The sequence below is a fragment of the Engystomops pustulosus genome, chromosome 9 (genome assembly GCF_040894005.1).
Source record: "Engystomops pustulosus chromosome 9, aEngPut4.maternal, whole genome shotgun sequence".
Classification (NCBI taxonomy): domain Eukaryota; kingdom Metazoa; phylum Chordata; class Amphibia; order Anura; family Leptodactylidae; genus Engystomops; species Engystomops pustulosus.
This window is the reverse complement of record NC_092419.1, coordinates 82,811,474-82,839,377: the sequence shown is the minus strand read 5'-3', so window position 1 is coordinate 82,839,377 and position 27,904 is coordinate 82,811,474. Positions and strand designations below refer to the sequence as shown.

General features: G+C 42.4%; 1 protein-coding gene across 3 annotated transcripts; it reads right to left on the bottom strand.

The window, feature by feature from the left end:
- Nucleotides 1–14: 14 nt before the first annotated feature.
- EDA2R (ectodysplasin A2 receptor) lies at nt 15–27,402 on the bottom strand. 3 transcript variants are annotated; one of them, XM_072123588.1, is made up of 10 exons: nt 27,279–27,402; nt 15,637–15,752; nt 14,950–15,054; nt 10,689–10,861; nt 8,557–8,642; nt 8,317–8,478; nt 8,003–8,143; nt 6,432–6,886; nt 4,903–4,945; nt 15–4,039 (listed from the first exon to the last, which is right to left on the bottom strand). In XM_072123588.1, the coding sequence occupies exons 1-10, from the start codon at nt 27,373–27,375 to the stop codon at nt 3,771–3,773; spliced, it is 1,647 nt and encodes a 548-aa protein (XP_071979689.1). In that variant the 5' UTR covers nt 27,376–27,402; the 3' UTR covers nt 15–3,770. The 3 variants fall into 3 exon arrangements, with proteins under 3 accessions (XP_071979689.1, XP_071979691.1, XP_071979692.1); XM_072123590.1 differs by having other exon boundaries at nt 6,432–6,883; XM_072123591.1 differs by lacking the exon at nt 27,279–27,402 and adding an exon at nt 26,539–26,850.
- Nucleotides 27,403–27,904: the final 502 nt, after the last annotated feature.

Below are 27,904 nucleotides of genomic sequence, written 5' to 3'. Positions count from 1 at the left end.
AACAAAAGCTCAGCTAACTGAAAATGACATTTTATTAAATTAAAGAACATATAAAACACATAAAAACAACATTTCTGATCATAATAAAAATATTACTACAAATACAATTTCATAGAAAACAAAATAATCCCAGTTGAAATTCACATCACATATTATTAACAAGCAGTCACATGCCTAAAAGTCCTGCTTTTTGACATCTGGAGGCCATTTTCACCAAGTTTGGGATATTTCGGATAGTGATACTCGCAGTGATCTCCCAGCTGCCACTTACTAGGAACTGAAGTCACTGGTGCAGTGGTTATACAATAAAGTGGCAGTGATCTAGGTGTATCCATAAAAATGAAGTTCACTTTGAGAAGTGTAGATTTAGGTTTCATTTGAAACATAATATCACTTTTTTTAATGACGGGAATACCCTTCTTGGATCCAGGCTTCTGGCTTTGATCTAGTGAAATTCCCAAAATTGTAGGTTTGTTCTATAAAAACAAGTACATGATTATAGGTAATCGTAGATTTCAAGATGAATTTTTACAGAAATTTCAAAAATACTCAAAGTATTAGTTTTAAGGGAGATGTCAATTTTCTTTTTGAAATGGAAGACTATGGCCGAACACGTGGGTCGGAATTGGAACAGGTCAGTCCATCTATTTGCTTCTCTAAAAATGTCAACTGCTTTGCATCCTACGTGTCATTGGCTCATGAATTTTAGAATCCATGGCAATGAGCCTATATAAATAAATGGGGACCTGTGCTAGTTGTAGAAAAAAACATCTGGCACCCTTCCTCTATTACTAGTCGTCTGCATGGGCCCTAAATCCGTAGACTTTCCAAGCCCCTAGAAAACTGGCCATTTTGAGCGTTTCTGCAGTGGGATGTTCACACCTATTCTAAAGCAAATATTACTGTACACTGCTGACACAACCTGTTTGTCCCAAGCCTAAAAAAAAATCTATAAAACTGTAATAACCCTTAGCCAATATTGTATATTTACAGATTTCAGTCCCATGGACAAAAATTTCCATGTAAAAGCCTATAGTATTAAATAATCATGTACGCAACCCAGGGACTGCCTGTATATCTTATCAGAGCAAAGGGCCTCCTTCTTCCATCTCTGTCTCTCATCCTTCCACCTAATCTGATTTTCACTCTTGATTCCTTGCTGAATTCCATCTTGCTAAAAGATGGATAGAAACTGAGGTAATGATGAGTTACAGCAGCTAGGTCTCTGTTCTAGGTCGTCATTCCTTGTACACAGACTGCATGACTGATTTCAGGCTTCAGAGTTTCAGAGTTTACCTCCTGCAAAAGTGCATTTTTTTGTTTGTCGCACTTACAGACCCATTTTCATGTCAATTTTATCTGGATACGTTGAGTTTAGACTTAGAAATGTAAACCGATGCATTCTGAGGCAAATCTTCAGCATTTTCACATCAAATCCTAATGCTATAAATTTTATTTTTCATCCATATAGAAGCATCAGCTAAGTATTTTTAACCATTTTTATAAAGAGGGGGCTGTATAAAAGGGTGCATAATAATAGGGGGCATTATGAGAAGGAGCATTATAAATGGGGCTGTAAGAAGAGGGGGCATAACAAAAAGGGGTATTATTAAAGGAGGTGTGGATTATAAGAAGGAGTATTATAAATGGGGGCATAAGAAGAGGGGGGTATTATGAGAAAGAGCATTATAAATGGGGGCATGAGAAGAGGGGGGCATTATGAGAAATGGAATTATAAATGAGGGCATTATGAGAAAAAGCATCATAAATGGGGGTATAAGAAGAGGGGGCATTATGAGAAGAAGCATTATAAATGGGGGTATAAGAAGAGGGGGCATTATGAGAAAGAGAATTATAATTGGGGGCGTTAGAAGAGGGGGCATTATGAGAGGGGGCGTAATAAGAGGGGGCATTAGGAGTGGAGGCATTATGAATAGAGACAGAACTAGAAGGGACATTATGAATGGGGCATATTGAGAGGGGCATTAGGTATTGAGGTAAGTATATTAGACCTTCCCTCAAAAACCATTACAATTTCTCATGTGGCCCCTTGTGTAAATTAATTGCCTGCACTAAACAAAAGTCCAGTAATTGTGGAAATGCTACAAAATGCAGACAAACTGCAGTGTAAAGTGTGAAATCTAGCCATGTTTTCTGTGCAGAATTTCTGTAATTTGTAGCACTTCAGCTGGACATGTGAATACTGTTATGGAATATATGAATAAAAACACTCTGAAACTTCGCCTGCCAGAGGTCTCTATTTCTTATATTAGAAAATGGAAGACAGGTCCCATCAGCCACTAATATTGTCACACATCATTTACAATTTTGACTCCTTAGCAAAAGGAGCAACTGAATATTCAATATCAAATCTTGGTTAAAAGGGAACTCCACAGCTCGGCCAATGCCACATCACCACATAGTGCAGGAAAAATAATAATATAAAGAAAAACTGTGACTAATCAAACAAAACTGTGTACTGCCCCAGAATACAGTAATAGTGTAGTGGTATCAATACATGTAGCAGAGCTGAATTTGTCATCTGGTCTGATTTCACAGTCTAGTATTCACTGAGTTAAGACAACAATAACCTGAAATGCTGTGAAAATGACTGATAAAATACTGAAATACTGTAGAATGAAGACATGTGGCAAATGATAACCTCGCTCTGCTACACAGCAGAGATGATCTGGTGTACAGAACCCATAGATACAAGCTTGTTACAATGAGTTTAGCCAATGTCTGCCTGATTATAAATAGAAATTTAAGTGTCAATTTATTCACGTTCCAGGAAAATAATACCTTCTCACAGTGCAATTACATCCACATCGAGCAAATGCCACATTTTTAGATTAATACCATAAAAAAAGATTATAAAATGTCAGAATAAGTGGCACTTAACGTGATGTGACATAAACAGTGATAGTGCCGTAGTGCCATCTACTGGACAATGGGAGACATTGCAAGTTACTCAACAGGAATACTTTCTTAATACTTTGAGAGTAGCATATTTGGTTAGGTGGGAAAGGCCTAAAATAGCAATGAAGACAGCTTAAAACCACTCCCAACGCAGATTTACTAATGTATCTGCAATAAGAAAGTGGCGTTAAATGCGCAAAACTCAGTCAAAATGTCAGAGCTAGTCTGAAGCTATTTTGTGCCATCACAACAGAAAGGTGTGGCCTAATATAAAAGGGTGTGGCTTAATACATTTGCATCATGATGTACCTTTGTCATTTTAACATGGAGGAAATGAAATGTAGTTTTACTTCAATGGACACGAGTGCTGGATCTATTCTTCACATGGTTTGTCTCATTTCGCAACATAAAAATGTAAAATTTTGCACACAACTAGGCCAAACAACTGCAAGATCATCAAGTGGATACCATTCATATGTATGTATATATATTAACAGGACGATATGGCCCATCCAAAACACTACCAGACACACACGGACTGTAGGCCCAGCTACTCTCCTATACTTGTTCATTGTGGATATATTATATGCCGCAATAATAGGAATCCGTCAAAATGCAGAAATAACAAAATACAGCATTCTTCTGGACCAATTCATGGATCCTCTGAAACAAAGGTGTTAATTTTGGAGGGGTCTGAGTCATCCCGGCAGCGAGACCACTGCAGCCTCAGATCCTTTACTAATCACTCAGGCTTCATTCCAGCAATGTGTGGTAAATCATAATGACCCCACACCATAGACGCAGCCCGTCATGGATATGTACCCAGTACTGCTTTCCAGGACCGCAGGCCACTACTGACTGAAATGTGAGCAGATTAAGGCCAAGGCGTCCCTGCGCTGCAGTCTCTGTAGGGTCTGCACCAGGTGCAGCAGTGTACATGAGATGTTGGAGGACAGGTGATCATGCAAGGCCCTAAATCCTGGCATGTGATCCAAAAGATTTGGCGGGACCCCTAGGGCAACTCCGATATCCCTGAAATCCTTCACTCCGGGGGTTGTAATGTCCAATTTATGTGCAAGTAACACAAGTAGAGAATCTGGAATTTGAGAGATGGGAAGACCTGGAAGAAAAAAAGGATTCAATATCATTTTATTTCTTTAGATTCACAGCTTTTTTTAGAAAACTGAGGGAAACATTATGCTCTCATTTATAGGCCAAGATCAAATTTCTCCTGCTGTATGTAAAAGTGCTGTGACACAGGAGACAGAAAACTACTAGGCCCCTGAAGTGCACCATTAGGAATAGACTTCATGAGGCATACATCCCAACCGTCCTGGATCTATTGGGACCGTCACGGATTTCAGGCTCTGTCCGGCTGTCCTAGCTGGCCAGAGGTATGTATCGGTGTCCTCTAGGTGCCAGGGGGGAAGGGGGAGCATGGTGAGGTGAGTATCTGTGTCTGATATATAGGTAATATAAGGAGGACCTTCTATAGGTGTGTGTGTGTGTGTGTAGAGAGGGTGGGGGGGGGGGGTTATATGAGGTGATGCTGTTTGGGGAGGTTAATATGAGTGGGAAGCTGCTGGGAGGGGTTAATGTAAAGGAAACCTCTGGGGGGGGCATAATATGATCAGAGCTGGTGTTTGGTGCATAAAATGAGGGGGAAATGTCAGGGGGCATTATTTAAGGGGGAGTTTCTGTGAGGGAGGCATAATATGAGGGGGAGTTGCTGTGGGGCATAATATGAAGTGGGCTGCTGGGGTGATAATTTATGGAGGCCCCTATCGAGGAAGAAATGGCAGAGGCACAATGTGACTGAAAGCTGTGGGGAGGGCACAATGTGGTGCGATACACGTGGCACATCTTTTGTCCCTCTTTCTACACTGCAGAAGTTGGGAGATATGCAGGAGTTATTACCCAAGCATCAAATAATATAGTCTGAAGGTTATAGATATAAATGAAGTACCCAAATACCCAACTTACCCAAAGACGCACTGTTCAATCTGGCAACCAGGTCATCACCAGTCTATGGAAAGATAATAATTGATAATAAATTTGTTGAGGCCTTTATAAATAAAATCAACAATTCTTTATCTTCCACAAGGTAATAGCCTAAAGTGAGAGGCGCTATTGTGTCCTGTAGGTATAAGACATCTTCATGTAACCCCAGCCTAGAACCTTCCTCGGACTGAGGCGTTCTACCTTCAGGTGACACCACATTTGGCTTTTTTGAGGACATAAAAACCAGTGATAGTATAAACTATTGTATGTAATTAGAACGCAACTTTTTTTCATTCAAAGCCCCTTCAGAAAATGAAAGCAGGGATCTGATTGGTTGTAAGAGGAAACAAATTTTCTTTGTACCATCAGTGAAAAACATCAACCAGTGTTCCATACAGTACAATATCACACAGAATACTGTGACACTTCTGGTTTACAGATGGCACTGTATAGGCAAATAGAAACACATACATCATAAAAGCCCTTTCTTAAATTTTTTCTTGGCTTGGTTTACCCAAATATGTGTCCTACTATTTTTATTTGGGGATGTACAAAGCAGAGACCTAGCGGTTCCATCCTATTAAGGTTACATGTCTTGGAACCATAATAACTCCTTCCAACGGTTATCCTGTAATATAATTCACCCAACCCTATTCACTAATCTAATCTTGGTTACAAATATGGTTAAATAATAGAATAGTACAAGATCTAAAAGACTGGAGTCAGCAATTTCCTAAGTATATTATTTTAGGCTTTCTTACTGAAGTCAGTTTTACATACTTCATCCATCCATGACAGTAAAATCATACATCCATGACAGTAAAATAATCGGAAAAAAAAAATTATACCATCACTTTTATTAGTTCCCATTGTTAGATTAAAGGGGTTTTCAAGCCCTAACATAGTAATAGGATACATTGTTATTATGTGATTGATGGAGGAGATTGTAGCTTATAGCAGAAGTGTTTCTCCTCACTGTATAGACCAAAAGTTTGGACACACCTTCTCATTCAAAGAGTTTCCTGACTATAAAAATTGTAGATTGACACTGAAGGCTTCAAAACTATGAATAAACACATGCGGAATTATATGCTTGCTGGAAATGTCTTAAATTCTAGGTTCTTTACAACAGCCACCTTTTGCTTTGATTACTGCTTTACACACTCTTGGCATTCTCTTGATGAGCTTCAAGAGGTAGTCACCTGAAATGGTCTTCCAACAGTCCTGAAGGAGCTCCTAGAGATGCTTAGCACTTGCTGGCCCTTTTGCCTTCACTCTGCGCTCCAGCTCACCCCAAACCATCTCGATTGGGTTCAGGTCTGGTGACTGAGGAGGTCATCTGGCGTAGCACCCCATCAATCTCCTTCTTGGTAGAATAGCCCTTAGAATTTGAAGGTGTGTCTAAACTTTTGGTCTGGGCTGTATATGGCAACAGACAACTCCCTTTGTATTGTACAAATGGGGCCAATGAGGTGAATAAGTAATGTGTAGCAATGCTGCCATCAGCTTACCTCATCCTGAGAACTTGTGCTGGAACCAGCCGGTGTGTTGCAGGAGCAGGTATGGGTCCTTAATCCCTTTTGGGGACTCTTGGCTATTCTTAAGTGAGTCTGGTTGGCACTTTCTGAAGAAAAGTTTTCTAAGTCCAGCTCTGTGCACTCAACGGGTGCGTGGGACCAGTGCTGCTTCTCTGAGGCACAGGAATGGGTTTGTGTTGGTGGTGGTTCTACTAAACCCTGGTTGGGCTCAGAGGTAGGTGCACAGCCAGAGAAACAGTCACTGCAACCTGAGTTTCGTATCAATGGCTGAGTTTCTGATATACTACGGGCATAGTGAGGCTTTACAGGTGGCGGAGGTATGGCGCAGAGCTCCACAGATGGCGGCAAAGAAGATAATGCAGTGGAAACTGTGCTGGTAGTGGAGGTAACACTCTTGGAAATCACATGTACTTCTTCTGGTGGCCCTGCTGGAGAACACACAGATCAAATAAGATGCTATCATCAGATTGCAAGCTAAAATTATTATCTATAGGACTAAAACTCATCACTGTCATGCACGAAATGTCAAGCGTTTGTTGCATTGGGCTCTTGGATCATCTAATCTTCATGGGGAAATCTCAAAAACCTCCCAATTGTCAAGAATGAGGGTTTACTGCTTGTGCACCAGGGATGCAAAGTCTGGTCAGGGTGCGATCAGGGTTTGGTCAGTGAAAAACTGTCATTTTTCATCAGAGTTCAATCAGTTTTCAGAGTTTGTTCAGTGTCTCAGTATTTCATGTGCGTTTTTTTGGTGTTTTCAATGCATTTTCAGTTCGTTTTTCACGCACAGATAACGCAAGTGAAAAGGACTCAGGACTGAGGTCTATCTTTCTATGGCAATTGATCAGTGAAAAACGCATTGCACTTGCGTGTGTCTCAGAGTGCAATGCGTTCTTGATGCATCTCCATAGACTTGTATGGTGCATTTTTCATGTGCGTGACTTGCGAAAGTAGAGCATGCTGAGATTAAAACGTGCGTTTAAAAAAACGCACATGTGTGCCTGAAAAAACCCATTGAATACAATGGGGCACATTTACTTACCCGGCCCATTCGCGTTCCAGCATCGGCTTCTCGGAGGAGCGTTCGGGTCTTCCGGCGATTCATGACGGTCCTGCGCCCTTTGTCCACCAGGTGTCGCTGCTGCGCCGAGGTCCGCCGAGTTGCGTCGGAGTTCACTGATCTCTTCCTGGTGCATGTGAGTATGGCCCGTGCAACCAATTTTTTGTTTTAAATGCGGCGGTTTTTCCGAATCCGTCAGGTTTTCGTTCGGCCCGGCCCCCGATTTCCGCCGCGTGCATGCCAGCGCCGATGCGCCACAATCCGATCGCGTGCGCCAAACACCCGGGGCAATTCATGGAAAATCGTCGCAAATCGGAAATATTCGGGTAACACGTCGGGAAACCGCGAATCGGGCCCTTAGTAAATGACCCCCAATGGGTTACAGTGCAGTGCAAGTTCTGCACGTCAAAAGTATGCGCAGAACACGTGCGTGAACAATGCAAGTCTGAAAAGGGCCTTACTATTGTAACAATTAAAATCTTACCTTTTATTTTTTCAGAAATAGCAGTCGATCCAAAACAGCATGGAGGGACTTGTTGCTCCCTATGGGAAGGGTGTACCATCTCCCTTCGTCTTTCATCTACCCTACCAGGCTGACCTTCAAAATCTTGTGATCTTCGGAACGCTGCAAAATAATTTATTAACTCTAAGATTGCATGTTCATAAAGGTTACTCAATATAAAAATAATTCTATAAAAGAAGCAAATCATATAGTAATGGAGAGGTCATTCTGGAAGGATTTAGAGCTCAGCTTCTGTGTCTCTGCTTCCACAATATTCAATATATGTCGCTACTCACCTCTCTGGAATTGGCTTTTCAAAAACCGTCCACAGCAAATGACAGAGAAGGTGACTACGGTGACTAAAACTAATGACAGGGCCACCATAATAACAGCTACTAGAAGTACGGGATCCCGAGGAGGGGCTGTTGTACTGCTCGGCTGCCCGGGCCTAGGGTAACCTGCAAAATCAGAAGAATATTCAGAATTCAGTATGTAAACGGAATTAATTTGTATTCCCTTATGATTAGAGAACTTACACTGACTCTCCGTCCGTGGTGTGTGCGCTGTACATGGGAAGCACTCAAGCTCACGATATCCTCCTATCTGGGTTTTACTGTAATACCTGAAAAGAGGAAACAACCTTGAAATTGAGACCATACAAATAATTCAGGGCCTGCATAGTTTAATCACCTAATATGACATTACCAGACCATTATTCATACCTTATTCAGAAATTCTGTACAGAATACTAAATGGATAGAAAACTATAGGTGTTTAATATTAATAATTCTTTATTTATAGAGCGCACACAGATTACACAGCGCTTGCCAAATTGGTCCCTGTCCCCAATGGGGCTCTCAATCTAAACAGCCTACCAGTATGTTTTGGAGTGTGGGAGGAAACCCACTCAAACACAGAGAGAACATACAAACTCTTTGCAGATGTTGACCTGGGTGGCACTCAAACCCAGGACTCCAGAGCTGCAAGGCAGAAGTGCTACCCACTCAGCCACCGTGTATGACGGATCATCACCCATTTATTACTTCTGAAAGCATTGCTGTTACCCTGTTTCCCCCAAAATAAGACCTAGTATAATTTTTTTCAAACTAAGAATATAAAGTCTTTGCTACAGCTCCCGCCCCCACACCATACATTAGTATTCGGAGATGAATTAGATACTTCAGAAGGTTGTGACATGGGGGAAGAATTCATGGAATAAATTCTGTGACTGTTGTGTTGCAAATATGATACAAGGAGCTACAGGAACAAGAAGTTTCATTGAGCTAAAGTGCTATTGCTAAACATGAGAGATTGGGGCCAATGATTCCAATGGAAATGTAGTCACAAGAAATTCAGCATAAAATTCAGAGTTAGGAGAGTTATTTGGGTGTTGGCTTTTTGTTCATAAATACAGGGATCATTAAGTGTACCATAGATTGTTAACCATCTGAATAGAGTCTTGTGGCAGGAGCGCTAGCGTATGAAAGTGGCCACTCCCCTTTTGCCGCACCTAATGCATCACGAGCAAAACATGCGATTAAAATTGCTAATGCTCATTTTCAGGAATGAAATGCCACGTGTCCTTTGGAGAATGTTGTATGAGTAAAGGGGAGCTGGGTGCAAAATAAAAGAACAGAATTGATGCTGATTTTTGGTTAACAGGAATCAACCACCGAGAAAAACAAGAAAAGGCTAGAAATGTTGCTGTCCTTCGCTAAGCTTGACACGCTGGGATTACCTAGAAAAGAAACTTATAATTATCAGCATAGAGAAGAGGGACAAGATGTACGGCGCTCCAGGCTGCTAATTATGCATTCCCCCAGGCACCTCCCTCTTTCATTCTGGAAGATGGAGGTGACGTCACGTTGCTCTCCCATGCTTCCAGCATTGGAGAGGGAGGTGTGTAATTAGCAGCCTAGAGCGCCAGACATCTTGCCCCTGAGCTCCGTGCTGCTAATTCTACATTTCTTTTCTAGGTGATCCCGACGTGTCAAGTTTAGTGACAGACAGCGCCAGGATGAAGGTGAAGAGGAGCAATGGTGAGTATTTCTAGCCTTTTTTGGTTAGTTTCGGTGGTTTATTTCCTTTAAAGGAGTTTCCATGAATATATAAAATACTCACTGTGCAAGAAAAAAAAAAAAAATACTTAACACACTCCAGCTCCTGGTACCCAAATCGCTCCCGTACTACTGATTTCAGGCCCTGCACCCTACTAGGTGTTTGGGGAGGTGTGTATGTCATGGAAGTGGGGCTTGGTACAAGAAAACTTCAACCATTTATTGGCCTCCTTGAAGATGTAGCATCATTCTGTTGTCCTCTGGTCTAAGTAGTGGCACTCATTGGATGAAGCAGGTTTCTGGACACCCCAGAATTCTGCTTGGGTACAGGTTGCAAAGCAATGAGAATGGGAGCCAGAACAGGGTAAGTATGTGTTATTTCGGTGTGTTGTTATATAAAAAATGTTCAATAAAACTATCTGATTAAAAAAAAGGATGTGTTATTTCCCCAGCCCTCGTTCCCTGGAGGTTTGTCACATTCAAGGAAAACTCCTTTAACTATACATCTCTAAGTTGTCCATACATATGTTCCCCTCTGCAAAAACAGGTATTTAAATGATATGGGAATATGAGTCACCAATAAAAGTATTACATTTCACATGAACACATACCCAGGCAGACAATCGCCACATATGGCATTAGACGTCAAAGTGCAGTTAACTTTTAGACTGCGGTTTATTACTGCACAATTGAGGCAACGTGGGCAGTGATGGTATCCTCTGTCTTCTTTGTATCTCCCGGGTCTACACGGCAGACACTGACTTTTTCTTCCACTGCCGCAGTCCTACAAGGAGACAAGTTACAGTAATGTATTAAAGTAAAATATTAAATATACAACTTACAAAGGAAATGCAACAACAAACAAATATACATACAAATTGTAATTCATTCATTAATTATCATGAAATGTAACTGAAGACACAATCGGGATACAAGATAAAAAGACAAATACATATTTTAAGGACCCATTTGTATATGGATTATGGTTATTCCTGGAATACCCCTTTAACTGTAGGTAGATCTAAATCAAGTATGTAGCCAAACAGCCTGCACTCATATGTAGCACATTAGAGAGAATTAAAAATCCAGCAGAATGTACTAGTCCCATAAATAAAACGTAACTTTTAATAATTACTGACAAAATAAGTTCACAGTGAACCACAATAATATGCACATAAACCATCTAGTCAGCAAAAACACATCAGAAAGGGAGCTCGTTCAGACCTCCAATAAGTCTCGTCTGACACGGTCCCCAGTAATACCTCACCGTGCCTTAGTGCATTCCTGTATAGCATATGACACGGTGCGTCATCTCAAAACCACAGACCAACATTAATCCGGACAGTAAGGAATAACGGGCCACTGCTTGTTTTTGATTCATTAAAGGGGTTGTCCGAGTTCAGAAAAAAAACTAAGGGAGGCCGGGAGGGGGCGCTGCTTAAAAAAATAAAGTTCTACTTACCTTCCGGTGTCCTCCGGTATCCAGCGCTGCTGTCGCTCCGGTCCGGGCGCCATGTAAACAAACATGGCCGCCGGAGCAGCGCTGGATTCAGCTTCCGGCATCCTATTCACAGCATTGCGAATGCGGGCCGGAAGGTTGTCGGGTCGAGTCCAACGGAGGGCACCGGAAGGTAAGTAGGACTTTATTTTTTTTAAGCAGCGCCCTCCCGGCATACCTTAGTTTTTTTTTCAGAACTCGGACAACCGCTTTAACCCCTTGATGTGTAACTTTTGCAGCCATACGAGACTTATTGGAGGTCTGAACGAGCTCCCTTTCTGATGTGTTTTTGCTGACTAGATGGTTCATGTGCATATTATTGTGGTTCACTGTGAACTTATTTTATCAGTAATTATTAAAATTTACATTTTACTTATGGTACTGGTACATTCTGCTGGATTTCTTACCGATTTTTGGATGTATTTTTCTTGACTTGGAAAGTGAGTTAGCCAACTAGGCAACCTTTTTCTGTCTTGTTTGGATTTAGAATGATTAGAGAGGATTATAATGAAACTTATTGGAAAACATATTTGCATATTTTCCAGAATCCACTAGTCCTGCATCATTGGCTGTAAGTCTCCACACGCCTGCAAGGCAGCCTTAACTGAGAGTCTTCATAAGGAGAACTCTTAGGCCCTTTCACACATGTACGTGTTCTGCACAGAAATTGCATTTCATTCTGACCCTTTGTATTCAATGGGGCTCATTTACTAAGGGTCCGTGGAGCGCATTTTCTCCGAGTTACCCAAGAATTTCCGGGTTGCGCCGCATTTAACAGGGGTTTTTGGCGCACACGATCGGATTTTGTCGCCGGCTTTCACGCGACACAAATCGGGGGCCGGGTCATCGGACAATCCGACGGATTAGGACAATGCGCAGGATTTAAAATTGTAAATTGTAAATTGCAAGACATGCACCGGGAAGAAGAAGGTGAACTCCGGTGGACCTGAGCGGGGAAGCGACAGATGCAGGAACTCGGGAGCACGATGTTGGTGAATCGCGCCGGACTTCATCTTCGTCGGACCGCGAAGGGGATCGCGAAAGGCCCGGGTAAGTTAATGTGCCGCACTGTGCGTTGTCACACTTGCACTTTTTTTTCCACGTACACAAAAATTTTTTTAAACGCGGGTTAAAATCTCAGCATGCTCTACTTTTGAAAAACGCAACATGCAACTCTATGAAGACGCATCAATAACGCATTGCACTCTAAGACACCTGCAAGTGCAGTGCGATTTTCACTGATCAGTTGCCGTAGAAAAGAAAGACCACAGTCATGAGGCCTCTTCACGCACATTATTTGCACATGTAAAAAGCATTGAAAACACAAAAAAAATATGCGTGGAAAACCGAGACACTGAACAAACTCTGACTGAAAACTGATTGAACACTGACCAAACCCTGATGGCTCTCTGATGCTCTCTGGCGTGATCTGCAACGCAAGTGTGAAGGGGGTCTTACACCCTGACCCCATTTCCAGGCTTAAATGTTTATGGTCCATGAGTCTGCTATAAAGCATATCTCTTAGAGGCAAGCAAGCATTCATACTTTGCTCTGGCTCACTTCAATACCTCCAGTTTTTGGTCCTATGCCAAGCTGGAAGTTTCGGGAGGAAGGGGTCTGCTTTGGGGGACTACCGAAGCGACACATGAACGGAAGCATGGGAAGCGCCCCGGCCCCCATATGGTTATACAAAATTCCTAAAAAATGTATATTCTGACAATAAAAACATATCCTAAAAATATGTTTTACCATATGGTTTATACGTTGTAGTAAAAGGGTGAAATACTCCATAAAAAAAAGGTAACAGCAACTAGTTTAGTGTTGTTTGTTAAAAATGTTAACCTCTGCCTTAAATTTTATATTTCCCAGATAATATTTCCATCATCTGCTGCATGTAATAACTCTTGCCAACACCAGTGATAAATGAACACTGGCTCTAAAGACACGGGAATGTCCCTAACAATATCACACTGGTATTGAATTTCTCATGCTCCAGCAAGAAGAACGCTGAACACTTCAACATTTCAAATTTTTCTTATCTCAATGATTTATAGTATGAATAAAAGAACAACAATATAAATAGGTCTTGTACAGTGAGATACTATGCAATTCCATCATTTACCTATGAAAAATCGTTTCTATAGACACTTTCAAATGAATTGAAAAAAGTCACTTTTTATCTGAGCTGAGTCGCATCACTATTCTGGTGGTTCTGTGTCCAAGGAAACTATTGTCCAAGCAATTTTACCTCCTGTGTCCTCAATTCAGAAACAGGATCCTCATGCCTATAGTTTCAAACTATAACTATGTCATTATTTGGTTTGTATATGTACCCCATGAGCTATAAAGCAATGCAGAATATTATAGATGGTTTAGTAAAATTACTAGATCCAGGCAGCTTGAATTCAACTGTATCTTTAAGTGCATGTATCTCCAGTTCAATAGCCCAAAAAATCACAAACTAAATTTTCTTTGAAAACTCATCTTAACTCAACTGTCACCACATTTGCACATATACAGCCTGTGACAGGTTCCTATAGAGCTCTATTAACTGATTGACCCCCTTCGTATAGCTAAATATTGTTTCGCTTCCATCCACATGAATCACCTTTTATCCTATATTACCTTGCATCAGAGGGAGGGGGGGTTACCTGCTCGGCCGGCCCCTCCCATCTAATCCTCCCTATGCTTTATGCCTCCTTACTGGTCACACTTCATGTCATGTGACCAGAGTGACATCTCAGGTCCTTTGGACTCTTAATAACAGCAAACCGTACCCCATGCATGTATCTGACCACATGGAGTCACAGCTGCCTATATGGACTTCTACTCCTCTCCATCCTCCATAGCAGCTGCTGTGATCTCATGTGATCACATGGTGTACATTTTGCTATTCTTAGAAGGCTAAAGGACCTGTGATGATGTCACTGGTCACATGTCAGGAATATAACACAAGGCATCTTGTAAAAAAATGTACACAATGTTTCTCATCTGTACATAGAGCTTTATATGTCTGTAGTTGAATATTAGCAGAAGGTCCATGAGTACAAGGAGGCAGAGCAGGGATTTCAAGAGCAGAGCAGTCGGTCAGAATAATGGGGTGTGGTTCACTGCCAGTCTGAGAGAGAGAAGAGCCACAAACACCAGACAGAAGTCACAAAAGCTAATTTGCATATCAAAAACGTCCGGCGGCTAATTTTAGGTGATGGGGATGACATGTAACCCTTTATCAGCAGGCATTGTTACTCAGGGTGGTCAAAATCTGGTGACATGTCCTCTTTAAACATCACAGCAGCAGCATGGTTCTAGGTGCTGCAAATAAAGGGCATCCTGTTGCTCAGCCTGACTCATCTCTGACTGACTAGAATCTTTACCTCAGAAAGCTCATAACCGGGTCCACATTGTTTGCATGGAATGCAGTTTCCTTGTTCATCCTCAAATTCACCTTCTGAACAGTTTGAAGATCTCACCAAGTCCAACTGTAACAACACAAGAAGTAGGTAGTAAGCTTTGCTTCTCTTCTGACTATTCAATGAACCCCACTGTGCCTTTGATGAAATGTGTAGGTGTCTCAGCTTAAGGGTACATTTAAATATGCGGCAAATTTGCGGCCGCATATACGTCCCCATAGACAGGCGTCTGAATGTACCCTAAATCTGCCTTCTCCAAATCGTTCCCCAAATTTTTTGGCCTTTGTCTATGTTTAGTCCGCCCCCAACTGCATGGCTCCACCCACCATCACATGGCCCTGCAAAGTGCACAACAATATACCCTAAAATACTTCAATATTTGCAATCCTACCCCTGAATTTGCACTTTGTTTCTGTTCCACGGTTCCTGATACCACATTTGGATGCTGATACCACATTTGGATACCACGACAACTATGCCCATTTGAGCTTCCTTATACCCACTGAATGGTATGTGCTCCATAAATGAATGTCTAAAAGATTGCATTATAAGAAAAGCGACATTGGAAAAACAAATGTGCTGGATCCATTATTGCCCTTACCCAAATTGTAGACATTGTAAACCTTTTACATCAGTACTCCATGATCATACCTTAACAATGAGAAGAATCCAAAACAGATGACAAAAATGGGCCATCATCCTAGGAGATAGACAGATGGGAGGAGCCAGTTGGAAACTCGGTAAAGGAAATCTGGATTGATCTAAACCTGTAAATATGACAGAACAATACGTTAAGACAAATTGCACTTATACAACCCACACAACTTATACCACATATCAATGATGATGGCCATCTAAGGGTTTATACAGGTGCAGAACCCATGATACATTTATTTAACACCTCGGACATATAACAGGTCCATCGGGTTTGATGTTTTACCTAAATATCATGGCCAACTACCCTGTTCAGACTAATAATAGAAAATAGTATATACTATATATATACGGTACTGTATAAACTTTATAATAGTATAAAGTGTTGATACTACACTATTGATACACAATGCTTGGCATCAGTATAGTTGGTAGACTGCGGCATAATATTGGGCATATAACTATGCTTGATGGCCTCGAAACACATCTCCAAATATTCACTTTTAAACCGACCAGGGGATTGTACCTGTAACATATACTAATCCTATGCTCTCTGGTTGCTGGGTCTCAATGTTCTGGCCTCACAACATGACAAGAGGGGGCAGTGGAAAGCTGAGATAGAGGTGAAAGGATTGCAATGGATATGTGTGTTATAGGATTGTGTGGGCAACACAGGCTGGGTACACTTTAACTCTACACTGCTAAAGGCTTAGTCCATACAAGCTCACAGTTTATCCGGACATCCAAGGACACTTATAACTACGCATAAGGTGGATGGGCTGTATATTGTACTGCTATAAGTACTGTGACTGGCCGCTAAACGAATGGTACAAGTGTACACTGCAGACAGATTGTGGGGAAATCACAAAGCAAAGGTATATTTAACATGTTATAGCTATTCTCCCCCTTAACCCCCCCAACCACTACCACAGGTTGGAGGCACCGTCTCGTCCTGCAGATGGCTGAGCATATGTACTTTTTCCACTCCCCGGGACACCAACCAGCAGGAGTCCAAAAGATCCCGACCAGGATTCTTAAAATATATGGGCTGAACAGGCCCCATTTTCGTCCCTTTTTCCGTATCACCATCAACTCCAAGGACCCCCTAACCTGCCTACGCCGCTGTAACGCCAGCTAACCAAATTCCTACTTCACACCTATCCATATAGACGTTTTTTTAACCCCTGCCTCTGACCCATCAAACCCCATAATAAGGAGGGTGGGCAGGCTAACTTTTGGTAACCTAAAATGGTGTCTCCTTATGCCTACACTATCCTTTTTATTTTCTCCTCCACCCTCCATGCCGTATCATGACGGCTTCCCCCTACCCTCTCCTGTCAATCACAGCATAAAATGACTTCCCAAGTTACTCAATTTTGACTGGTTGTGATGCGTGCGAAATGGCTGCGAAATTATTGCTCAGCAAATTCTGCAGCTGTTCCACTACTTGTGCAGCCAAGCTTCAGTCACGTCTAGCAGAATCCTAAATCTGCAGCAAAAAGCTGTCTGCCTAATGTTTCAGCTGTGTGTGTATGGTATATGGATAAAACCCATACACTATACTGCACTGCTACTGTATTACATTGTCACATACACAACATGTGTGGGCACCTTAAAAGGGAATCTACCATCAAAATCAAGCACTTACTCATTAGCAGGGCTGGATTAAGGGTGGTGGGGGCCCCTGGGTGCAAATTGGTGGGGGCCCTTCCAACAATGTTTTTGGCAGTATATAGCCTGCCACCCTGTAGTATATAGCCTGCCAGCCCCCTGTAGAATACAGCCGCCAGCCCCTTGTAGAATACATACACCAGACCCCTGTAGTATACAGCCCCCATTAGTATACAGCCCCCAGCCTCCTGTAGAATTTAGCCGCCAGTCCCCTGTAGAAAATGGCCACAAAAAAATAAACTTCATACTTACCTCACCTTCCCTTACAGTGATCCCACAACGCTGCAGGCTCTTCCTCGCTCTTCGGGCAACCGCCGGCCACTGAAGACACAGCTGCCATCGCTGGGGGAGATCGCCAATGCACTGTTTTGGCGGCAGGGCTTAGTCGCTGACTGACGGAAACTGGTGGGGGGCCCTTAAAAAGTGAAAGTGGTGGGGGCCCCAGGGCTCGAACCCCAGAATTCCTTTAATCCGGCCCTGCTCATTAGATCCAGGCACTGTGGAATTCATGGAATTTGTGTTATTCATGGCCTAAAATAAGCCTTTAGAGTTATACCAATGACCCAGAGCTCCGTAATGTAGCTTCACAGCCTGTCCTACTATGTGAGATTACATTTGACAGAGGAAGGGGGGAAGTGCTGAGGGAGCAGCGAAGAAGGGTACAACAACCTGTGAAGCTACAGCATTACTGGGCTCTGGTAATGCACCCCAGAGCCCTTCTGTCTCATTAGCATAATTTTAAAAGTTTATTTTAGGAGGGCATGGATAACAAAGATAAGAAGATTACCACAGTCACAATGCCGGGATCTATGAGTAAGTGTTCCTGGTTTATCATGATGGATTTTGATGGTAGATTTTCTTTGAATGTCCTTATTTTTAGAAATGTAAAGTTGATATATTATGTATATTATACTGTCACCATGATGAGGCTGCATGCTACAGAGCAGGAGAAGCTGAGAACATTGATACATAGTTGTGTGAGGAAAGATTGAATATAATAGGGCTTATTTACTAAGGGTCCCGCGGCCACATTTCAGTCGGGTTTTCCAACGTTTTCGTGGAGAGGGATTTGGAAGGGCATTGTGTCGCACGCGACCGGATTTTGACGCATCAGCGCTGGCTTCCATGTGACAGAATTCGGGGGGCGGGCCGTCGAACGATCCGACCGATTCAGACCGAGCGCGGGATTTAAAAGTAAAATTGTGTCGCAAGCCATGCACATACATACACCAGGAAGAAGAAGGTGAACTCCGACAGACCTGATCGGGGAGCGACACATACAGAGTTCATTCTCGTCAGACACTCCGGATCGGGAAACACGCAGGACCGGGTAAGTAAATGTGCCCCAATGTTCTGTACTTAGAAGCAGTCATCTAGTCATGGGGGTGGGGCTATCAGTGATTGACAGCTACCTGTGAGTATGCGCCAAGGGAAAGAAATGGTTTCCATTTACAGCGTCTTCTTACGCCATTCAACCATCTTATGAGATGACTGTATTCTATATGAGAAAGATATCTGTTGTGTTCCCTACGTACTTTATGTCCTTAGTGGGATTTTGCATATAGGATCGGCTGATCATCAAATAGAGTGAGTTGGGTGCCTTTAAGGTGCGGCACCAAAGTTTGTTTTAGTTTAGTGTTTAGTTCAAGAAAGGGTGGGCAAGTATGATAAATATACATAAGAAAGTAAGAGTCTGAGGAAACCAAAATGCAAGAGGAGTAAAAGCCTGGGAAGCGTCCGGGAGCACAAGAGCAAAACTATTAGTATGAGAAGTGCGGAAAGTGGAGAGTATGAGGTTTTTTTTTATTTTTACTGCCCCCAGCCATGTATAAAAAATGTATTCTCAGACAACGACTTTTATTCTTCATCCATTTGGGTCTTTTCTAATTCAGGTGATCCTTTTGCTTGTTTATACAATGAAATCTTGGAATTCTGCAGGAGGACTGGGATTTTTTCTATACATTCCACAACACACTCTATAAATGTCACTTTAGGCAGTGAAGGAAATGAAGGTCTATATAGCAGACCTGTGCAGACACGCTGAGTGTTCCTGGGCTACAATCACTCCTTGTATACACTGGCATGTAATATACTGTACACATATACTGGAATGTTCACAAACAATATGCCAAAGTACTGTATGGCTATAGACATACAGAACTCTTCTATGAACTAAAGGGCGTATAGACAGACATTTCCAATTTAGATTTCAGTTTTTTTGCTCTACACCTTCAAAACTATTTCATTTTTCCGTGGGCTTGTTTTCTGCATAACAAATTGTACTTCCTATTGAGGGTATTTTATATTCCATGATATGTACTAGGAAGCTGGAAGAAAATTCCAAATGAGGTGATAAAGACGAGAAAATGCATTTGCCTCCAGCTTCGTTTTTACGTCTTTCACTTTGCGCTCCAAATGGCACCTCCCCTTTATTCTTTAAGTTAGTAAGATCAAAGGGACAACATGTATATAGGTTTTATAAATTGCTTTGTTTCGCCTTATTGTAACTTTATCACACTTTGTAGAATAAGTGTAAGGTGTCATTTAATTTGAGACAAGGTGGAGTCCTTATTGATACCCTTTTTTGGGACTGTACGACCTATTTATCACTTTTGTTCAAATGTTTGTGTTTCCGAAATGGCGAAAAAGTGGCGATATTTGGATCCTTTTTTTAGATTTTGATAGATCATGATTTTTGGGACATGGTGATACCTAACATTGTGTTCAAGGGAAAGATTTTGAAGTTTTAGGTTTTTAAAAAAATGTTCAATGTCAGTATTCAAAAAGTCCACCTCCACAAAAACATATAGGGGGATATTTATCAGGACCTCTGTGCCTTTTCTGTCATTAATTTTGCTCCACTTACCATTTCCTGTGTATTTTACATGGTCATAACAAATATAGCACTTTATTTGCACTTTTGCCAATGTATATTGTGGTTAAATTGATTATGCTGCTACTTAGCACTTACTGTTATTAGGATTCTCCCATGTTCATAAATTGACACCCGGGGTAATGTGTAATTTCTTGTCTGTGTGTTGCTTTTATGTGTTTGCCAATTTTATTATTATGTAAACTTTTTTGATTGACTAAATAAAATAATTATTATTGTTATTATTATTTTTATTTCTCTTTGCTTCATGCACTGTTTTTGATAGGTGTGTATTGTTGAAATTGGGAGGTACTAGTTGGCCCAACTACCCATCCTAATAAAATTTATTGGTGCATTATTATTATTATTCCTTATTATAGAGGGCCTCAATAATTGGGCCTCCTCATCACCTAAGGGTGATGGCACACATGGCGTTTTGAACGCGTTTTTGGCCCGTTTTTAAGCAGTCCGTTAAAAAACGCATCCGTTTTTGACAGGTTTGACCAATTATCTTAATTCAAACTGGTCAAAAATACAAGCGTTTTCAAAAATGCATGCATTTTTTGAAGGACTGTTTAAAAAACAGGCAAAAAACGCATTCAAAACGCCACATGCCATTACCCTCAGGGTGCTGTCACACAGTGTGTTCTTGGTCTTTTTCAAAACGCATGCGTTTTGGTATGTTTACCATGCGTTTGGCTGGTTTGAATCTGTTTATCTTCATTTCTTGAAGTGTAGGCAGCTGTGAAACAGATTAAAACCAGCCAAACACATGGGAGCATTCAAAAACGCATGCATTTTTAGTTCATTTAAAAATGGCCAAAGAACGCACTGTGCGACAGCACCCTTGTCCTATTTTTCGCCGGAATACGGCGCCATGTATTACTATGGAGAGGGCGGGGGTGAGCGGCGCTCATCCCCTCCTCCTCTCCCCGCCGCTGATGTATGCCCGCCGTACTACGGTACTGGTCACACATTAGTGTGAATGTAGCCTTAAACTGATCCTGACAATAGCCCTGCAGTAAGTTCTCAATAGCTTTATTATCATTACTATGAAGGGGGACTATAATGCATCATTATTCACAAATGTCTTAAAGCCCGAAACAAATATGTTTTCGATGGATGTGGTCAATTTTAGTTTAAATTGTCAAGTAGAATTTCAAGCAAAGGGGAACAGTTGTCAGGTCAGTGTCATCTTACAATACTTATCACATTGCAGACGTCTGCTATTAACTGTGCCGTGTGCAAGACATGATGTCACCTTCCAACATGCCAGGACAAAAGACTGCCGGCCGCTGTGTCATCTGCTTGCTCCAGTAATGGTAGTCATGGGTGAATGGCATCATCCCCTGCACTTCCATCCCGAATCTCAAGAGTGCCTGGAATGACTACATATGTATATATACTGTATGAGGTTCATCTGGCCAATAGTAAGGTGCGGAGCACTGGAAACTGCACTCATTTGTAGAAACTTATCCCCTATACGCACCAGCTCATTTCTGCTCTGAAACTGAATTTATCTTTGTTCAAGTTTTAAAAGCTAAATAAAACATCAGCAAATGTAATATAAGTAAATATATTAAGACAAATGCTCAGTGTGCTGATCGTAAAGGGGTTTCCAGGAATAGAAAAAAGGTTCATATAAGGCTGGGGGGAGTGAGGGGGGTGTATTAAAACATGAAACATCTTAGGCCCCATACATAAGACCATATGGAGGCCTGTGATACCGCTTCATAATTTGCCCGCATCATTGCCACCATATAGGTCTCATGGTGCGGTGAGCACACATGCGCAGATTTACTTATCCGCTCCGTTCGCGATCCAGCGGCGCGTTCTCTGCGCTGGATTCGGGTCCGGTCGGGATTCATGATGGTAGTTCCTCAGCCGTCCACCAGGTGGCGCTGCTGCGCTGAAAAGCATCTGAACGCGCTGGAGTTCACCGGGCTGGACCAAGTGAAGGTAAGCGCGTCCCAAGTGACACATTTCTTTTTTTAAATGCGGCGGTTTTTCCATATCCGTCGGGTTTTCGTTCGGCCACGCCTCCCGATTTCCGTTGCGTGCATGCCGGTGCCGATGCGCCACAATCCGATCACGTGCACCAAAATCCCGGGCAATACAGGGGAAATCGGCGCAAATCGGAAATATTGGGGTAACACGTCGGGAAAACGCGATTCGGGCCCTTAGTAAATGACCCCCACAGTATCTAAGTGCACCGTGACTGAGCCGCTCAGCTTTCTGTGGAGAGGGAAGGGATGATAAGCGCTCACACCTCCTCCCCTGGACGGGTGCATGAAGATTAACCCCTTAAGGACGCAGGGTTTATCCGCTCATTTCTCGCTCTCCAACTTCAAAAATCCATAACTTTTTAATTTTACATGTACAGACCTGTGTGAGGGCTTATTTTGTGCGTAACAAATTTTACTTTCCTGTAATGTTATTTATTTTAACATGCCGTGTACTGCGAAGCTGAAAAAAAATTCCAAATGTGGAAAAATTGGGGGCTCAGTTTTTTCGACTTTGACTGTGCACTCAAAATAACACCTCAGCTTTATTCTTTGGTTCGGTGCGATCGCGGTGATACCAAATTTATATAGGTTTTATTGTGTTTTAATACATTTTCAAAAATTAAACGAATGTTTACAAAAAAGAAAAATTTTTTTTGCCATCTTCTGACGCTAATAACTTTTTCATACTTTGGCGCATGGAGCTGCGTGAGGTGTCATTTTTTGCGAAATGAGGCGACGTTTTCATTGCTACCATTTTGAGGTCTGTGCGACATTTTGATCATTTTTTATTTCATTTTTTATGTGATGTAAAAAAGGTGTAAAAGTCGCATTTCGGACATTTAGGCGCCATTTCACCGCCGCCCGTAACCGTTTTTATATTTTGATAGATCGGGCATTTTGGGACGCAGCGATAACTAATATGTTTGTGATTTTTACTGTTTATTATGTTTTATATCAGTTCTAGGGAAAGGGGGGTGATTTGAATTTTTAATATTTTATTATTTTTTTTTCTTTTTTAAACTTTTTTTTTCTTTTTTTTTTTTCACTGTTTCTTAGACCATCTAGGGTACATTAACCCTAGATGGTCAGATCGCTCCTACCATATACTGCAATACTTCTGTATTGCAATATATGGCATTTTTGCAGGTTATTCATTACAATGAGCCACTGGCTCATTGTAACGAATCTCCAGAAGCCATGTAGCCTCGTGTCAAAAGAAGACCCGAGGCTACCATGGCAACCGATCGCCGCCCCCTGATGACGTTCGGGGGCGCGGCGATCGTAAAAACACAAGCACCAACGGCGGTTATTAGCGGTGGGGGTTTGCTGCAAAATGCAAAAACCCCCACCTTTGTATGAAGAGGACTCAGCCCGTGAGCCCTATTCATACACTCCTTATACCTATATATACCTATATAAGCGTTAAGGGGTTAAGGGTGGTGGCAGACGTGGCGTGGCCATGTCAATAAGCCCTCTCTGGGGGTTTCCTGCAGCAGGTGCTTGAATTTCTGCGTACAGCATTTAGTATTCTTGAGAAAACTTAAAGTCAAAGAAATATGCCATGTGAGAATATCCTGTAATCTTAAAGGGGTTATCTGGTTATAAAAAGTTACTTATTGCCTGGCTAGGGTGGACTATTTAAAAATAATAAACGTGTACTTACCTCCTCCGGCGCCACCGATGTCCCGCGCCGCTCTCCGTTTGATCCATGCCCCTGTTTGTTTACAGGGGCACAGAAGCCGTGCACAGGGAGCTTCTGGACTTCGATGTGGCCGGCTCCTCCCATCCGTCCCTATCTCTCAGCGTTGTAAGCAGCCGGCAGGAAGCTCCCTGTGCACCCTTGTAAACAAACCGGCGCACAGATGAGAAGGACCGCGGAGTGGGACGATGTAAGTACACGTTTATTATTTTTAAAAAGCCTAAGTTTTTATGCCCCGATAACCCCTTTAACACTATAGCATAGTATGACAGAGGTTTTTTTTCTAAAATGATGCACATTATCTAATTTTTGCAAACCTTTTGTGTTTTTTTTCCAAATAAAATGTCACTACCAACTTCAATAAAGGCACAAGCAATAAATGGATGTGGACATTAAAGACAGAGATGCAGGAGTAGGTATCAGCCCTGGTGTAACTACAGTGGTATCAGCCATAACAGCTGCGATAGGGCCCGTAATGTCAGGGGGCTGCAGCATTCAGAATATTATGTGTATATGTGCTGTATGTCTATATATGGCATTGTATGGATTTCTGTATTGTATATTGCTGTATGTATGTATGTATATATGGTGTATAAGTACTGTGTGTGGTTGTATACATATATTTGTTTAGGGGGAAGGAAGGCCCCGTTCAGAAGTATGTTATGGGGCCACACCTCTTCTAATTACACCCCTGGCCAAGGCCTATGTACCTCAAGGGGTTCAAAGACACCTCTAGCTGAAAGGAATATCTTAATATAAGGCTGCATTCACACGATCAGCAGTACATATGTCCCCTATACACGGCAATAGATGCACAGAACTGTTTAGTGAGCACAATGGGGGTCATTTACTAAGGGCCCGACTCACGATTTTCCGACGTGTTTCCCGAATATTACCGGTTTTCCCTGAATTGCCCTGGGTTTTTGGCGCACGCGGTCGGATTGTGGCGCATCGGCATACACGCGTTGGAAATAGGGGGAGTTTTTAAATGTGTCGCTTGACACACACATACCTGCTGGGTGCAGGTATGTGTGTGTCAAGCGACACATTTTTTAAAAGCCTAGCTTGGTGAACTCCAAACGAAATCATCAATTTTTATTTGGGATTTTTAGCACTTTTTTCCCCCCTGCTGATCATAATGTAAAAATAATAATGTATCTTTATTCTCTGGTTCACTATGATTACAGTATTTATATAGTTTTTCTTATCTTTGCTCAATTTTACTGAGCAAAACCCATATTGGAGAAAATCGCATTGTTTTTACTATTGACAACTTTTCAGGGCCATAACTTCTGTATTTTTCTGTTGACAGATCTGGTTGAGGGCTTATTTTTTGTGAATTCATTTGTATCATTTTCAAGCGCATAACTTTTTTTGATCACTTTTTAGAACATTTTTTGTAATGGTGTTTGATGAAAAATTGTTTTTTTTTTTGTTTTACGTCGTTCACCGAGCGGGTTCAAAATTGATTTAGATTAATTGTACAGATTCATACGGATGCGGTGATACCAAATATGTACGTTTTTTGGTGTATTTGTGTTTTATATACTTTACTTGCATTTTATGTGTAACTGGAGAGATATAGGACTTTTATTTAATTAATTAATTTATTTAATTATTATTATAAAATTATTTTTACATTTTTTTTTACACTTTTTACATATTTCATACTTGGGTTTTGTTCATCTGATCGCTTGTTCAAGGCCTTACACTGCAATACACATGTATTTCAGTGTACAGTGTAACTGCGCATGCTCAGTTACATACAGCCGGGTCCAGGAGGCAGAACTTGGCGAGAAGTGGAGCCGACTGCCTCGGGGCACTCACCGGATCCCGGGGCTGCAACAGGAGACATCGGATCCCCCGGTAAGCTCCCAGGGGGAGTCCGAATCAAGGGGGACATTCTTACACAGACTTAGCAGACTTGGCAAAAATACAGCCACTTAAAAAATGAAAACATTAAGGCATGAAAGCATCAATAGCTAATACTATGATAAATAAAACATACAAAATAAACAATCCACACCCCTCACCAAATTTTTCAAAACATGTTCCCACCATTTTCCCACCACTACATGCATGTAACTTTCTCCAAAATCCATACAATAGTCCTGCCTCCAAACTTCACGCACTACATTTACACTGAGGATACAGAGTTGTGTGACAAAACATTGTCAATGTTTCACTGCTACATGAAGAGTCGTGTTATGATTTGTGAGATGCCACAACCAGGTCCTGACAGCTGGCAGACACCCAACCCTCGCAGTAACACAACAATCCCAGGAAACATCCAATGTATACGATGAATCCATTACACATGGGGCTCATTCAGACGGGCATTATGCTATCTGTTCTTTTCCGGTTAGCATTCTGACCCATTAAGTTCTATGAGTCAGTACACATTTCAGAGTTTATGGCAAAAAGTATCTTTTGAGTGGAAGTGAAAATAACAGATGGCATACTGTACGGATGTGAAATATCGGATGCAGATAAAATATGGACTGTACACGGATATCACACGTCCGCATTTTTGTGGACACGCCCTGTCTGAACGAGCCCTTTTATTGCAGCCATCTTAAAACCACTTGCAAAAAAACACAGCACTACCAACAAATTGCTACAGCACTTCCATTGACTGGTGAAGCACCCACCTGAGTACCAGCCATCAGGTCCTGCCATCATGGGCTCCTCCAGCCTGGTTCTTGGCACAGTGGTTTGTGCCTTATCCTCAGTGCGATGCTTTGCAGCTGGTTGCCCCTTGTCCTCCTGTAAGTGGCACAGGATGGCATGTAGCCCCTGGCATCACCCTGGCCCCTCTCTCTGTGACATGTGACTATATATATCTGCAGAGCAGCTCCTAATGTCTCCCACACAGGACCCCACATACATGACACGAGTGCCCGGCCGCCCACCACTGGCATAGCTGGGCACACATGGCAGCGCAGTGCCGGAGCCGCTGCTACAAGCCCTGACTTGTCCGCGAGCACATGTCCCGCCGCCCCCTCATCCTAAAAATACCCCCAGACGCCTGACACTGGAGGAGCGTGCCCCATCACCCTGGCCAGCCTGGCATCATATAGTGCAGGGTGTACCATACACCAGCAGCCCGTGCCCGGTGACTGCCCGCCTGGCACTGTGCCCAGTACACAACACTGGCACACACATACATATACACTACCACACCGGGGCACACATACACACCACCACATCGGGGCACACATACACACTACACATCGGGGCACACAGGTCACCGGGTGATATAAGCTGCTCATCAATGACGGGCACACCGCTGGTGCCAGGTCCGGGCATGTCCTCTCACCCTGCCCCGGCCAGTGTCTCTCTCACAGCACGACTGCCTGGCACTGCCCGGGCACCCTCTGATGCCCCTTACCTGCCCGATGTCGCGGCGATTTGCTGACACTTCTATGTGGGTGACACCGGGTCCTGGACCATGGAGGTTGATGAAATCGCACGAAATTTTCATACATTGGATTCACTAAGACGGACACAAGCCCCGCCCCTCTCCTGTGGTTGGTAACAGGGCGGGGTTATGTAAATACAGTCTTTGATATTTGTAAACAAAGCAGCGTGGTGCAGCGTGTGCAGGGGGCGGGGTGTGAGGACAGCGATATACACAATGCCCAGCTACAGAGGGCACAGCTACAGCCAGGTGTACAGAGAGCTGAGGACAGTGATATACTCTATACCCAGCTATAGAGGGCACAGCTACAGCCAGGTGTACAGAGAGCTGAGGACAGTGATATACTCTATACCCAGCTATAGAGGGCACAGCTACAGCCAGGTGTACAGAGAGCTGAGGGCAGTGATATACTCTATACCCAGCTATAGAGGGCACAGCTACAGCCAGGTGTACAGAGAGCTGAGGGCAGTGATATACTCTATACCCAGCTATAGAGGGCACGGCTACAGCCAGGTGTACAGAGAGCTGAGGACAGTGATATACTCTATACCCAACTATAGAGGGCACGGCTACAGCCAGTGTGTACAGGAAGCTGA